General features: G+C 43.7%; 2 protein-coding genes and 1 long non-coding RNA gene across 13 annotated transcripts in view; 1 reads left to right on the forward strand and 2 right to left on the reverse strand.

The window, feature by feature from the left end:
* Positions 1–11988, forward strand: part of large1 (LARGE xylosyl- and glucuronyltransferase 1) — a 65537-nt gene extending 53549 nt beyond the window's left edge. For 6 of the 11 annotated variants that reach the window (XM_040173352.2, XM_040173354.2, XM_078101432.1 and 3 more), the window contains 2 exons: positions 5031–5226; positions 9383–11988. In XM_040173352.2, coding sequence (XP_040029286.1) covers positions 5031–5226; positions 9383–9580 — 394 coding nt within the window. In that variant the 3' untranslated portion in view covers positions 9581–11988. Of the gene's footprint in view, positions 1–2254; positions 3476–4062; positions 4151–5030; positions 5227–7770; positions 8005–9382 lie in introns of those variants that run through there. The other 5 variants (XR_013467415.1, XR_013467416.1, XM_078101435.1 and 2 more) reach the window with 3 other exon arrangements.
* LOC144406220 (uncharacterized) lies at positions 1244–2517 on the reverse strand. The gene is made up of 4 exons (XR_013467420.1): positions 2191–2517; positions 1866–2057; positions 1655–1768; positions 1244–1555 (listed from the first exon to the last, which is right to left on the reverse strand). It is a non-coding gene; the product is annotated as an uncharacterized LOC144406220 (long non-coding RNA).
* A 1756-nt stretch (positions 11989–13744) lies between the features above and the next one.
* On the reverse strand, positions 13745–14540 carry LOC144406217 (uncharacterized; the record flags this gene model as incomplete). Its single annotated transcript, XM_078101457.1, has 1 exon — positions 13745–14540. A coding segment is annotated over one exon (651 nt), but the record flags the coding sequence as incomplete, so codon positions are not given.
* Between the last annotated feature and the right edge of the window lie 205 nt (positions 14541–14745).

Below are 14745 nucleotides of genomic sequence, written 5' to 3' on the forward strand. Positions count from 1 at the left end.
TAAGATTTGCCTGTCTGTGGTACAGATGTTGCTACTTTTATTTTCCGCAATTGCCTTGGCCGCAGGCATGTTAGAGAGGGAGGGAAGGAATGTTATATTTCTATCCAGCTGGTTCCACTGTAGCTACCAACAGACATGTACACAGGTATGAACATGTTTTCCTTCGAAAGCCATGCCTCCGCATGACTGTACTCAAAGCAGCATGAAGACTCCGCAGGAGAGGAGACGGAAATACACCTGGAGTTTTCCATGTGTCCTTAGACTCAACTTATACATTTTCCTTAATGCTAAAAGAGCACTAGCACCCGCTAATACTTAATTAATTTAAATTAAATTTATTTTATTTTGTATAGCCCAAAATCGCAAATTACAAATTTGCCTCAGAGGGCTTTACAGTCTGTACACATACGACATCCTCTGTCCCGAAACCCACACACTGGCACAGGAAAAACGAAAAAAAACAGAAAAAAAACCTTCAAAGAGGAAAAAAAAGGGAAGAAACCTTAGGGAGAACGTCAGAGGAGGGATCCCACTCCTGGGATGGACAGACTACAATGGATGTCATGTGTACAGAATGAACAATGTATAAAACATTCAATTCCTATGACAGAAATGATAAAATTCTGATAAAATGGTAGGAGAAACACTGTTGATTGAATAGTTTGTGTAAATTCGTATTTGTTGATTAACATACACTCATATCACACTGCATGAAAAGTGAGATTTTTGTCCCCGTAAACGCCCGGAAATCTCCCTAATTTCCGACAATTTCCGACAATTTGCAACCCGCGCACGTCGCGTTTGTCTGTGCCACAAATTGTCGGAAACGAACCATGACGTATGTGGAGAGCTGGCGGAGGTGCGAATGGCCCAAATTAGCATATGAATGCAGCGAAACCGCGGGTGGCCGAGCGGGCTTGAATATCCTTTCTCCTTATTGGATGAAACCACAACTTACTAACAAATAAAATCACTCGTGATTGGCAGCAAAACCACACGTGGGCAGACCAGGCTTGAGTTTCCTTGTTCATGATTGGATGAAACCACAACTTTCAATCACTCGTGATTGGTTGGCAGATCTGTCGCTATTGGTCACCCGCCTCATTTTATTTATATATATTTATATATTCATATTATGCTGTATATTCATTTCATGGTTATCCTATGTAGGCTACTACACTATTATTAGGATAACAACCAGGACATCAATGAATTTATAGAGAAAATGAACATTTGACACACGTTTATGCAAAGAAAGAGCTTTATTAACAACACACAAACAACAACTACATACAAAGTAAGGATCTGCCCACACTTGGCTAAAGGCGGTTTAAAAACTACAGCTCAGTAAACTGTCCGTTTGCCTCCTCGGGGTTGTAGACCGTCACTGGCGCCGTGTTTTCCGAGGCAGGTCTGTTGTGCAGGCGGCTCGTGTGCGTGTGGCGACCGTACAATCCACCCCAAGACCCCGCCAACAACGCCGTCCGACGTGAGCTCCACGGTGGCGGATTTCTACCTCGTCATCAGCCAGAACACTTTGTCTCGATTCCAGCAGCTGTAAAAACAACAATGAATCAGTACTGTGCGATGCGATGCGTACGGACACAACACATCGATCAATGCACCTGAAAAAAGTCAGCAAATAAACTCTGACCCTCTTTCTTCTCGCTCGACTCCGCGCTGAATCCTTCGCAGCTTCCGCCCGCAATGAGTGTTCCGCCTGAACCTGAAGCTCATGCGTACGTCTCAAAATACGTCTCACAGGCGGCTGGAAAACAATTAAATGAGTGTGGTATGAATACAAAAAAACGCAAGTCACAGTAACATTTAACAAGGAAGGAGAAACAGTAAACAGTGTCACTTACACACAATGACGTCGTCTAAATCTGGACTTTTCCCGGAGCAAATACGAGGTCACCGCCTCATTATGAGGCGAGATTAGTCTGTGAAAACAAAATGTACAGTTATGATCGGTATCCATCCTTTAAATCTTACCCTTGCTCTGGTTCGTAGCGCCTGTAATTCGTCTCGGAGTTGTGAAGACGGCGCACCGCTTCCTGTAAACGACACGGCAAAGAAAACACACTTTAATAAAGCTGTTTCTGCTCACTCTGCTACTAGGCTACTCTTAGCTTAGCTTGAGGCTACGCTACTTTTAGCTTAGCTTGCAGTCATCGAACGTATTCTTACCGCTATCTTGGGATTGTGCGCCCGTCTCCTCTTCTTTAAGTCAGTTCCTCTCCTCCATGGACAGAAACCCGCAGAATCCCGAACGCTCCAGTGGAGCGAACCGCTCGTTGATATCGGCAGTTTGTTGTTGGAGTTGACGAGACGATCCACTGAGAGCATTCAGCAGCTTCTTCTCGTCTGTCTGCGGACTGGCCGAAAGTTGGTGACCGCGGAGAGGAGTTGAACGCGAGACGTCGTCCCGCCATTATTCACGAAGCAGCGAAAACCAAACAAAGGAACTGGAGATACAGTTCTTCTGAATATAGTAACACACGTGTCTGTTTGTATGCTCGTCTTGCAAGTACTGCTGTCTGAGTCATGCCTATGACCTCACACGTGATTGGACGACGAGTCTAAGGGTCCTCCAATCACATAGGAGGTTATTGTTATACGGAAGGACCAGTATTTTAGGAAGACAATTGGTTGGGACTTTGAAACAGCTGATATGCTTCATGTAAAGCAGTGTTTTGGTGTCAGCAGAACGACTTTCCCTAGAAAACTGTACAGTGGTCCCTCTTTCTCCATTCCACCAGACAATCTTGAGTCTGACAGACATGCAATGTTGACAATGTATCATCAGATGTACCCTTGTGTCACTGAGGTTGAATGTTTTGCCATGACATGTAAACGGGTAACATATATGAATGTAACTTACTCAATCGATAGATGCAGAGCATAAAGGTCAGCATGTGTTCATGCTAAGTGGTGTGGAAACACTAACAGTTTTGAGGATCCCGTCCTTGACCCTCTAGCAGAACTACGACCAGCCATTATAAAGCAGTTTATAGTTGTTAATGTTGTGTCAAAGGGTACGGCATTTAAACATGTTCTTGCACAAGTTTCCTGGCTTCATTCCCACCCGGACAGACATTTTTATGGAAAGCCAATAGAAGTTTGGGGCTTGCAGGGAACAGACATGTCATACCCAGCATCATTTCTGCCAGTTGAGCGCATTGCTAGAAGATGTGTGGTTAATACATCCTCTGTGCATTTAAGTAGGACCAAAGAAAAGGTCACTGTAGTCCCGCCACTATGCACTGTAGTTGAGCTCTAGGAGACTGTGATCTCTGGAGACCCCTCATGCTGATTCAAATGTTGTTTGCATGGAATGCTCATTTTACCTTGATTAAAACTCATTTTTTAAAGAAGTTATTTTGTGTATCGTTTTTACATAACATTTGCCATTGCTAATGGTGTACACTGTAATCTAGCATATTTGAATTAAATAAATCAATTCAAGCCAAAATGTAAGAGTCTATAATTAGGCTACTGAGCCTGATCTATTTGTACCAGAGACTTTCTTACCTTTTAAAAAAATGTCACCTGGGCTAAAACTCCCTCTGCGACCCTGATTTGCATTTGTATAGCTCACAGCATTTTCATTTACATGTCAAAGCCTCCCCTAGAATTAGGAGGAGGGGAGTCATGGGGGGACAACTGCCAAGGGAGGCCCACATCAATTTCTGACAATTTACGGCAGTTTTCGGCGTTGCCCGCAAATTGCCGCAAACCTGAAATTCCACGACAATTTACAGTGCCGCATACTGCCGAAAATCCCACTTTTCATGCAGTGTCAGATGTTTGAAAACTACGGCTACTCCCCCTTTCTGTCTCTACTCAAGTAAATATTCACACGGTGTGTATTTCACTGTAACTATGTAGCCTAATAAAAAGACTGTTTCACAGTGTGGTATTACTACTTTTCTGCAATAAAAATTAGAATACTCCCACTTGAACTGATCTGTTGATACACCAACAGCACTGCTTGATTTAGACATTAATTTAAGTAAAGAAACAATTTAACATCCAATTAAACATTGGATATACTTTCAGATTTTCAGACCAAACACTCCAATGCCCAAGGGAATTGCATACAAGTCATTGAAATGTGAAGAACGGAACAACCAGTAAACGCACAGAGGTAAACAAAGACACATGTGTTCAGACTGTCATAATAAAATGCTGTCAATTGATAAAAAATTAACTACTTTCACAGTTTAAAATGAATCAATTGCAATCTTATAAAGAGAAATTACTTTAGAACGTGTGTATTTTCTTTTTTTTTTCTCACAAAACTACACACAAATCTCTCCAAAAGCAGAATTCCACCGGGGAGCATTTTGAACTAGCATCTCTTTCTGCTATCCTCGTGCACTTTGCTGTACTCTTAACTCTCCATCATTTGACGGCTGTGTTTGAAGTGCTATCATTTAACCAGGACGTTTTCCAAACCACTGTCTTTTAGGGACACAATTTTGGTCCTCTGTAGGCTGTGCGCCACGCAGGGTGCAGATGGAGGTAGCCTACTAGCTACGAACATGTTCCGGGCACTATCGGTGCCTACAGAAGTCTGTGTGCCTTGCGTTATGACATTCTTCGCTGTATGTTGAGCCTCTGTTCATTCAACTTACTATGCAAAAAGCTCTCATCTGCAACAACCGTCTCGGTCTCTCCAATCTAACTGACTGCAAAAAACAACAAACATCATGAAACAAATTTCAAAATGATCTCTCATTTTAGGAGGATAGCGCCTGAACAATATTCAAATTGTTTGAGGTTGTCTGGGTGATGTGACGTGTGCAGACTAGTGCTGTCCCATTCATATTTACACCATTTCAAACCCTCACAGACTCACGCGAACATTTACCAGGGGACGTCAGTTAAGTCCCTAAATGTTCACGGTTTAGGGGAGAGAGTGGGATTGGGCCTTAGAAGTGTGTGTTGAGTAATCCAGGACGATTTTGAACATTTTCCTCTTACACAATGTTAATGATAAAACCGCTTCCTCTCTCTCCCGCTAGGTACCATGTTTGGACTAAAGGCCATGCACCAACTAACTTTGCCAAGTGGCGCACAGCCACTACGCCCTACAGGGTGCAGTGGGAAGCCGACTTTGAGCCTTACGTCATGGTTAGGAGGGATAGTCCTGAATATGACCGCCGCTTTGTGGGCTTTGGCTGGAACAAGGTTGCGCACATCATGGAGCTGGATGCACAAGTAACTTACTTTCTATCTACCTGTATAAACTGTCTGCTTAATTTCTCTGTAAACTTCATCTCTGTGCTTTAATTTATAGTGTTTGCAGTTCATGCAAAAACATCTCTAAATAATAACATTATTGTTGTAAATTCTATAAACATAAGTAATTATCAGTAATCCAATTAAATCAGCTTGGTGCTTCCCACATGTGCTTCACAGTAAGTTATTGTGAATCTAATTATGATGAGGCTAAGGTCCGGTTGGAATGAAATACTCAACATCTGTCTATCGATTTTTCAATGAAATTCCATCCATATTATCTGTAACTGTTTATCCTTGGGTCCTGGGGGAACATAGCCAGTATCAGCTGATAATATGATAATCCTAGAGGAGGATTAGTTTTGATCTTATCACTCAAGTGGCACCAAATATATCAATAGAGGATGCCATTTGTATAATTGTTGAAATGCAACGTTAAGAGATGAACATACAGAATTTTGTTTGTGTGTACTGTATGGTACTCATGGTTTGCAGTTGACTGGGAAGAGATTACTGCGGGTGGAAATATTAGCCGACTCCAAACCAAAGAGTCCTAAAAACACATGGTGAATTTGTGCAGAAAAAGAAATATCGATGAGTTGTGTTTATTAAAAATTATAGTCTAATAATAACAATACTGGTGAGACATTGCGCCAAGAGGCATGGCAATGCATCACTTGGTCCAAGATGAGCATATTCAAACTATATATTTCATGGTGGGCAGTACAACCAATTAATCAGGTTTTATTACCTTATCGCTAATCATGTGCACAATTAAAATCTGCGTAACAATAACCATTTCTGCAACATGAGTGAAATGAATGCTGCATTTGTGCTTTCCACTTCATGCAAACTCAAAATGATGTGGTATTAGAAAGAGGACTGTTTACTTGAATGTAATGGCCATGTAGGCTTAGCTGGCACCTGAGGCACGCATCACTTCTATAGTCAAGTTCAACACTTAAATTAACTATGAACGTACATTTGCAAACTAAGTATTGATTTTCCTCTGCAGAGACATTTACAAATATGTATTTCTGTTCCACCGCAAAACCGCTTATTGATAGTAAGCATGTCCTTTTCTGTCCTATACATCTTAATAAAGACCGAGTGAAGCCATTTCTAAGGATGTTTTGAGGCTGAAACTATGTGCTAAGCAATATTTACCGTGGCTGACCAGTCTACAAAAAAGACATTACAGTGTAAACAGTGTAACGATAACCTTTATGTTTAGTCTCGACAGGAGAACAGTACAACATCCATATATAGCGTTTGATAACCAATATATATTTTAAATGGCAACTTTACAACCTGCTATCATCGTTCCTTCAGAACCAGCATTACAGACATGTGCAGACATGTTAATGTTGAATCCCAATATTTCAACTGAAATGATTCTTCAAAATGTACAGTTTAACTTGACGTATGGAAATGGACATTGAAACATTCAATGTAGGGAAGGAGTTAAACAGCTTTGGTCAGAACCGACACAACCAGAAGGTTGTTATAGAGGACTTATGTTATGGTTCGGGTTTGTTCTTAATGCTTTAAAATAGAACAGATGCACCCCACTTGAATTGTGCCGATTGACTGATTTCCCTCTTTACCTGAACTTAATTGCACTGCTCCAGTGTTAAGTGGTATGGAGTGACGTCACACTCTTACATCAGTACAGAAGACATCCTCTTTGTATTTGACGCAACGACACTCTGGCTTTTGATCAGTTTTTGCTTTCGTAAAGATGATGGTTACTGCGGTCTCTGCAGATGTAAGCAAATCATTTGATGCAAAACCTTTATTGAATCCTTTACACGGCAGACAGCCAAAACAGAAAGTCACAACAAGTGTACCCTTGTGCGCAGGTAGGAATAAACCTCAACTGAGTTTGGAGTCTCCCTGCTATCTAAACAACAACCCCACTAAGTTAATTCTTATTCTGCATGCAGCTACTGGTGGTGGGTATTTATGCACTGACAACCGCTGGTTTAGCAGAGCAACAAGCCAACAACTCTCCTAAAATGACGGACATGCTCCCAAGCTAGTTTCAACCACTTTCGCCACAGCACTAAACAACCCCGCTCAACGAACACAAAAGGGGAACGTCACTATAGTCTACCAGGGAAGACTCAACAACACTATGACCAATCTACGCACAGCGAAACTTTGAAAAAGCCATTGGGCCCGCTGCGGTACAAATGCGTATCCAACCACCCCCAAACATAGGCTACGATGTAAACAAACTGCCAGACCAGTTACCACCATTTGGTTGACCGCACACGCTGCCAACAAACCCATTCAACCCAGGTCCAAAAGCACAACTCTCAACATCCTCCAACTTACCACATAAACAGGAAAAAAAATTCCAAAGGATCCATGGCTTTTCCTGCTCATGTGGTTTCTGACAATATCCCGGTTCTGGAAAGCCTTCTGCACATTGATTGGGGCCACGGTGAGCTTATCTTCGGGCTACCACCCGAAATCCAATGCCTGGTTTCTCAGACTGGTTTCTCATCCTGGTCCAAGATGCTTCTGTGGGTGGAATACGCCCACAACACCCTGCCCTGCTCGTCCACCGGCTTGTCGCCCTTTCAGTGCGCCTACGACTACAAGCCGCCGCTATTCTCTGCCCTCAAGAGAGAGAGGTAGGGGTGCCCTCGGCCATGGCCTTGGTCAGACGGACCTGTAAGAGGAGCTTGATAACTGAAGGCTCTGGCTCCCTTTCAAGCTCTATAAGATAGGACGGTGCCTCACCAGCAAGTGCCTTGTAGGTGAGGAGAAGTACCTTAAATTCTATTCTTGATTTAACAGGTAGCCAGTGCAAAGAAGTTATTACAGGAGTAATATGATCCCTTTTCCTAGTTCTTGTTAATACACGTGCTGCAGCATTCTGAATCAACTGGAGAGGCTTAAGAGATTTACAAGGGCAGCCTGATAACAAAGAATTACAGTAATCCAGTCTAGAAGTAACAAACGCATGAACTAATTTTTCTGCATCACTCTGAGACAGAAATTTCCTGATTTTTTATATATTACGTAGAAGAAAAAAGGCAGTCCTTGAAGTCTTTTTTATATGAGGGTTGAAGGTCCTATCTGGTTGAAGAGAACTCCCAGATTCTTGACGGTGCTGATGGGTACCAGGGCAATTCCATCCATAAAAACTGTATCACGTGACAGCTGGCTTCGAAGGCGCTCTGGGCCTATCAAGATAACGTCTGTTTTTTCTGAGTTTAGCATCAGGAAGTTGCTGGTCATCCAAGTTGTGATGTCTCCAAGAAATTCCTGAAGTCTAACTAGCTGGTCAGTTTCTTCTGGTTTGATCGACAGATACAGTTGAGTATCGTCTGCATAACAACGGAAGTTTATGCAGTGTTTCCTGATAAGATCACCCAAAGGAAGCATATAGAGGGTAAATAAAATTGGTCCAAGTACAGAACTTTGTGGGACACCGGTCTTCGAGGATTCACCGTTTACAAGCACAAACTGGGATCGATCCAATAAGTAGGATTTAAACCAGCTGAGTGCAGTTCCTTTGATACCAATCAAATGTTCTGGTCTCTGCAACAGGATACAATAGTGTATGGTATCAAATGCGGCACTGAGGTCCAGCAAGACAAGAAAAGAGATGAGTCCTTGGTTCGATGCAAGTAGAAGATCATTCGTAATTTTCACCAGTGCGGTTTCTGTGCTATGATGCACTCAAAATCTTGACTGGAAATCCTCGAACAAAGCATTGTTTTGTAGAAAGTCACATAATTGATTTGCGACGGATTTCTCAAGGATCTTAGAGAGGAAGGGAAGATTAGAGATAGGTCTGTAGTTAGCCAACACCACTAGAGCAAGAGGAGGTTTCTTAAGAAGAGGTTTAATTACAGCTACCTTGAAGGACTGTGGTATATGTCCTGTCAACAAAGACAGATTCATAATATCTAATAAAGATGTGCTAACTAAAGGAAAAACTTAGCAGCTTAGTCGGAATTGGATCCAAGAGACAAGTAGAAGATTTAGACTTCAAAATTAAACAAGTCTTAACAATGAGTGCAATGAATAATAATGTTTTATCTGCTGGTCTATGCAGCTGATGAATGAGTAATGAAGGTGTTGTAATGAAGATGCTCTTCCTGTCCTCTCTCTGCAGGAGTATGACTTTGTGGTTCTGCCCAATGCCTACATGATCCACATGCCTCATGCGCCAAGCTTCGATATTACCAAGTTCCGTTCCAACAAACAGTACCGGGTTTGCCTCAAGACCCTGAAGGAGGAGTTCCAGCAGAACATGTCGCGGCGCTATGGCTTTGCCGCTCTAAAATATATGACAGCCGAGAACAACAGCTAGCCACCACTGGAGACCCTCATTCCCCCGGCCCTGAACTTATGAAACCCTCCATGGGCAAGGGGGGCGGCAGGAAACAGACAGCCCCGTGTCTGGATATGAAGATGCTTTGTTTGAACGATTGACCATGGGTGTGGGTCTTCATGTCTATTCTTTGTCCTGTGCAGTGGGTTTAAATGCTGGGAAAGAGGACACAACTGGCCTTGGCATCTGACAAGGAAAGCAGACATTGCCCTATTTGTAAGGCCAGTGACAGAGCTGTTGCAACAAGTGACATTATGTATGCCTGTATGTTCGTGCAATTGAGCAAATTTGTGACTATATATTTGTCCCTCCCAGGGCAGTGCTTGGCAAAAAGCTTAAGAGAGCTGAAGATGTGAGTAAAGCATTGTGGGCTTACATTCTGTTGCACACCTGCTGAGTGTCAAACACCTGCAGCGGTCTGACTGACAGCATGCTACTACTTAAATTCAAACAGTGACCAGCAAGGCCAGATAACAAATAGGTAAAGATATCCCCACAATTTAAATTTTATTGCTGATCAAAATAAATCCTCTTCCACATATACAAAGGAAAATAAAGTGCAAAACTGGCTGGGGTCATCCATGCGGTTGATATCCATGGTATCTCCACATCAGCCTGAGCATGCTGCTAAAGTGTTTCCATTGTTTTTTACCACTATGGAATGTGACAAGGGCAGGTGCAGTGAACTGTTGTATTTTAAATTAACGCCAGCGCGCTTTGCGCAAATGCTCCGGTCAGTTTGTGAAGCTCACCACACTGAATAGCACTAAGCAAAGATGCATCAGTCACAGAGTTTCATTCATCAGTTGGTTTACAGTCCCAATGGGGCGAGCAAGGAGGCGTAGTGTATCTGAGAAGCAGAGAACAGAAACTGTCAAAATCTACCACTTGGAGTGCGAAGAGAAGCACTTTATTTCTCTCTTTCTGGCCTTTAGTTTGATGATAGTAACTTTGTGGCAAACTATCCTGTTTTCCCCACACAGATCCAGATGTTGGTTTGACCAGCTTTTGCCACTGCTGTAGCCCCTGTGGCCTGAATGTCACCATATTACAATCATACTATATCATCACTGTTGTACATCAACATCAGGAAGTCTGTTACTACATGAGAAAATTTGAAAGATTCATGGATGGATGAAAGGTGACAGATATTTGTCAATGTTCAGTAAGTAAATTCCACTGTGATATTTAACATTATATTCAATGTTATAGATGCTTGAAAAGAATTGGAATGAGTCCTGGTGGGATTGCATTAGGATGTTGGTTTCCCAGTTGAAATGTATTGATATTATCTTGGTGGTGGTGCTGATTCATGTGAAGCTGTTTGGTAACTGACACCGGAAGGAAAAGAAAAACTTTATTGGTTGATGCATTCCACAGATCTTATATTGGTAAAACTGGCCAGGGATCAGACAACCATTATAAGTGCATATATCCATCATGATCATATGTGTAGAAATAGCTTCAGCTGCCATTATCCCAGGGGACTGTCATGTCCACTTCCACCAATTCAATTAACAAGGGAGGACAGGTGCATTTACACATGTGCAAAACCAGATCAGTATGCTCCTCAAAACTCACATTTCCATTAAGTTCAGACACTCATTTCCGGCAGCTTTTATGCTAAAGAAATACATCACACAAGGTAATAAAAGTTCTACTTCATAGCTCAACAATACACTTTCATTTTTACCTCATTCAAGAGGATGAGAGTTCCTAAAAGTCTTACCCACACAGTCATCTCAAGGGCAACTAAACAGCTGCAAATTCCATCTACATGGAGACCATGGTATACGATTGAATGCTTGAGAAAAAAAGGGGTTTCTGAATCACTTTCTATGAGGTCTGTGTTGCATTATATACATACTTATAATGAGTTATAATCAGTCACCGGACTGGCAGTTGCCGTCGGAGGGTCAGTCGGGCTGTTCCTGGGGCAAGAGAGAGACAGCGATTATTTCTCTTCAGCCATAAAAAAAAGACAGGCCACAGGCCTCTTACCCTGAGACTGGTTTGCAGGGGGTCTGGTTCTCACTCCTCAGTAACTCAAGACAGTCTTGCTTCCGTGTCCCCTGGTTGAGGTTAAAAAGGCTCCTGATTGGTTGTCCCACACAGGTGGATTGAAGCAGAGACCTGGGTGGGGAGGAGTTCCCTTTGAGAATCCTCTGGAGTAGTGCCGCCCAGCCGAGACCATGCCTCTTGCTTGTCTTCGTTTGGCTGTACTTAGCCATACAGCACTGCTCACCGGCTGGGCCATCACAGTGGAGAGTGTGGTTGTGTACCGTGTGACTCTGTTCTGTGTGTGTCTTTGGGGGGTTGGGAGGAGTGTTTAAGTAGGTCAATGCTGATTGGTGCTGCTACCTGAATAAAAAAAAACAAAGGTCAAACCTGCTGCTTTCCCTTTTCTTCATCATTACTATCCTCTTGAACATCAATTTAGCGCTATGAATGCTTACGCATACATAGAACATGGAATTTGACTGTGGTGTTTTTCTCTCTCATGTCTCAACTTGTCTCATGTTGGGAACATGTGACTACCAGAGAGTTGCAGTTATACAGAACTAGCCCCTCCTCTTCCAGTGGACCACAATTTTTTGTCTTGACCAACATCTCCGTACCGGCAAAATCCCTAGCCCTGATTACTCTGCTGTGTTTTGACGATAATATTAAGGGGGGCAACAGATTTGCGGAATTTGTTACGCTTACTTGGGCAGCCTTTGCCTGACCAGCCTTTGGGCAATAGCCCAGCCAGGAGTGGCTACTGCATCCAGAGGTGATGCTGACCCACTGCCCCCACTGGTTCTCCCTGAAGGAGAGGACCACCGCTCTGGGTCAAGATCCTCTGGCTCACACATGGCCTTCAGGCCTTTGCCTCTTATCTGTTCTTTACGACGGAAGGAACCTCTTGCAACTGAAGGGCCGGGTTTGGCATTCCAACCCCTGACGCCTTCATCTATGGACCTGGCCATGAGAAGACACGACAAGGTGCTAGATGGTTGCATAACATCGGTCAAACCGATTATTCTAAATCCCAGGGCACGATTTACCCGCCTGAGAGGCAAAAAACAGAAAACTGTTTTCTAACTGATGTGCCGTTCTCAACAACACCCCGGTACAAGGCCCCGTGCCTGCTGTACTTGGGTTTCCACAAGTCCCTCCTCTATAAGGGCCAGTCTCCCTCTACCATTGGATTATAGGTTGGCCCCATTTCGCCTATTAGCCTACCGAGGTCGACATCACACAGCAGGAAGCCACAGACTGGTGTCCCTCTGTCAAAAAAAGGGGGGGCTCCGCAATCGCATCTTTTAAGTGACCAAAAAGCCCCTGCAGGAGCTTGGCACTGGAGACTCTAAATGTGCCTTTTGAACCCCCGACACAGGTGGAGCCGAGATGAGTATTGACCAAAAAGGAGTATTTCTTTTCTTGCCATCACAGCCACTAAACCTATTCGCGAGCTGCATGCCGTGCTGGTGAGCAAATGTCTGAGGGTACCTCATTTGGCTCTGGAATTGCTGTGGCCTAATGCAGTGTCTCTCCCAACGGTGCGAACACGCTCACGCATCAACCAGCCTCAGTTGACCCCCCTCGTCCCAGCAGGAGAGGCGAGGTCAGGGCTACCGTGCCAAGGCCGGGCCCTTAGAGCATGTGTAGAAGTTTCCGCTTCGATTTGGCGAACTGGACCAGTTCTTTGTCAGTATTTCACACATCATGGGCAGTCCTGAGAGGTATGCCTATGACGGATATATGCTGCGGCCTTAAGGGCAGCACACTAACAAAATACTACAAAGTGAACGTTGCCACCCCTTCACCCACTGGGAAGGGTTCTTTGGCTGAATTCCTCTGCCTGAGCCATACGAGGTGGTTACTTGTAATCCTTATGACTTTGTTGATATAAGTGATCCAGTGTGAAGCACTGCCCCTGGCGGTCAGTAAGGATGAAATAGAACGAAAGTTATGTATATAACTATGGTTCTATGAATCCTGGCCGACCTCCAGAATTCTTAGTCACTCGGAATCCTGTGAACTCGCGAGAAGATTCCGTAGGACTGATCTCAGGATGACAGCGATACGAGGTCACAGGTGACTTTGTTAGTATTACATTACATTACATGTCATTTAGCTGACGCTTTTATCCAAAGCGACGTACAATAAGTGCATTCAACCATAGGGTACAAACTCAGGAGAACAAGAAACAAGAAAGTGCAATTTCCTCAAATAAGCCAATTTACAATTTGCTATAGATGAGTGACGTTACAAGTACAATTTAAGTGCTACAATTTGTTAGTCTTTAGTCGAGGTAGAGTCTGAAGAGGTGTGTCTTTAGTTTGCGGCGGAAGATGTGAAGGCTCTCTGCGGTCCTGGTGTCTTCAGAGAGCTCGTTCCACCATTTCGGCGCAAGGACAGCGAAGAGTCGAGACCTAGTCGAGTGTTTTGCTCTCAGTGAGGGAGGGACGAGTAGTTTTGCAGATGCAGAGCGGAGAGTGCGGGTTGGGATGTAGGGTTTGACCATGTCCTGGATGTAAGCTGGACCCGATCCATTCACAGCATGGTACGTGAGCACCAATGTTTTGAACTGGATGCGGGCGGCCACCGGTAGCCAGTGAAGAGAGCGGAGGAGTGGAGTAGTGTGGGAGAATTTCGGAAGGTTGAAGACCAGTCGAGCTGCTGCATTCTGAATGAGCTGCAGAGGTCGAATGGCGGTGGCAGGGAGACCTGCCAGGAGGGAGTTGCAGTAGTCCAGGCGGGAGATGACAAGAGCCTGAATCAGTACCTGCGCTGCCTTCTGAGTGAGAAGGGGACGTATTCTCCTGATATTGTAGAGCGTGTATCTACAGGATCGCGTTGTCGCGGCAAGTATAAAGACTCGACCTGCGCATGCGCAAGACCGAAGATAATCCAGTGTGAAGCACTGCCTCTGGCGGGGAGTTTCATTTGATTTTCACTCAATTCAAATTTAGTGGTTGGTATGTTAGCAGAGAATAGGTAAATCTGTTTGTGTGACTTGTATCCTTTTGGCCAGGGTATCACAGAGAGGTTACAGTGCTTTCCTTATTTTACCTCAAACTTTATTATTATCTAACTTAATACTATCTACACTGGGTACGGAAAGTATTGAGACCCCTTTAAATTTTCACTTAAAATTT

This window comes from Gasterosteus aculeatus, chromosome 4 (assembly GCF_964276395.1).
Source record: "Gasterosteus aculeatus chromosome 4, fGasAcu3.hap1.1, whole genome shotgun sequence".
In the NCBI taxonomy this organism is placed as follows: Eukaryota; Metazoa; Chordata; class Actinopteri; order Perciformes; family Gasterosteidae; genus Gasterosteus; species Gasterosteus aculeatus.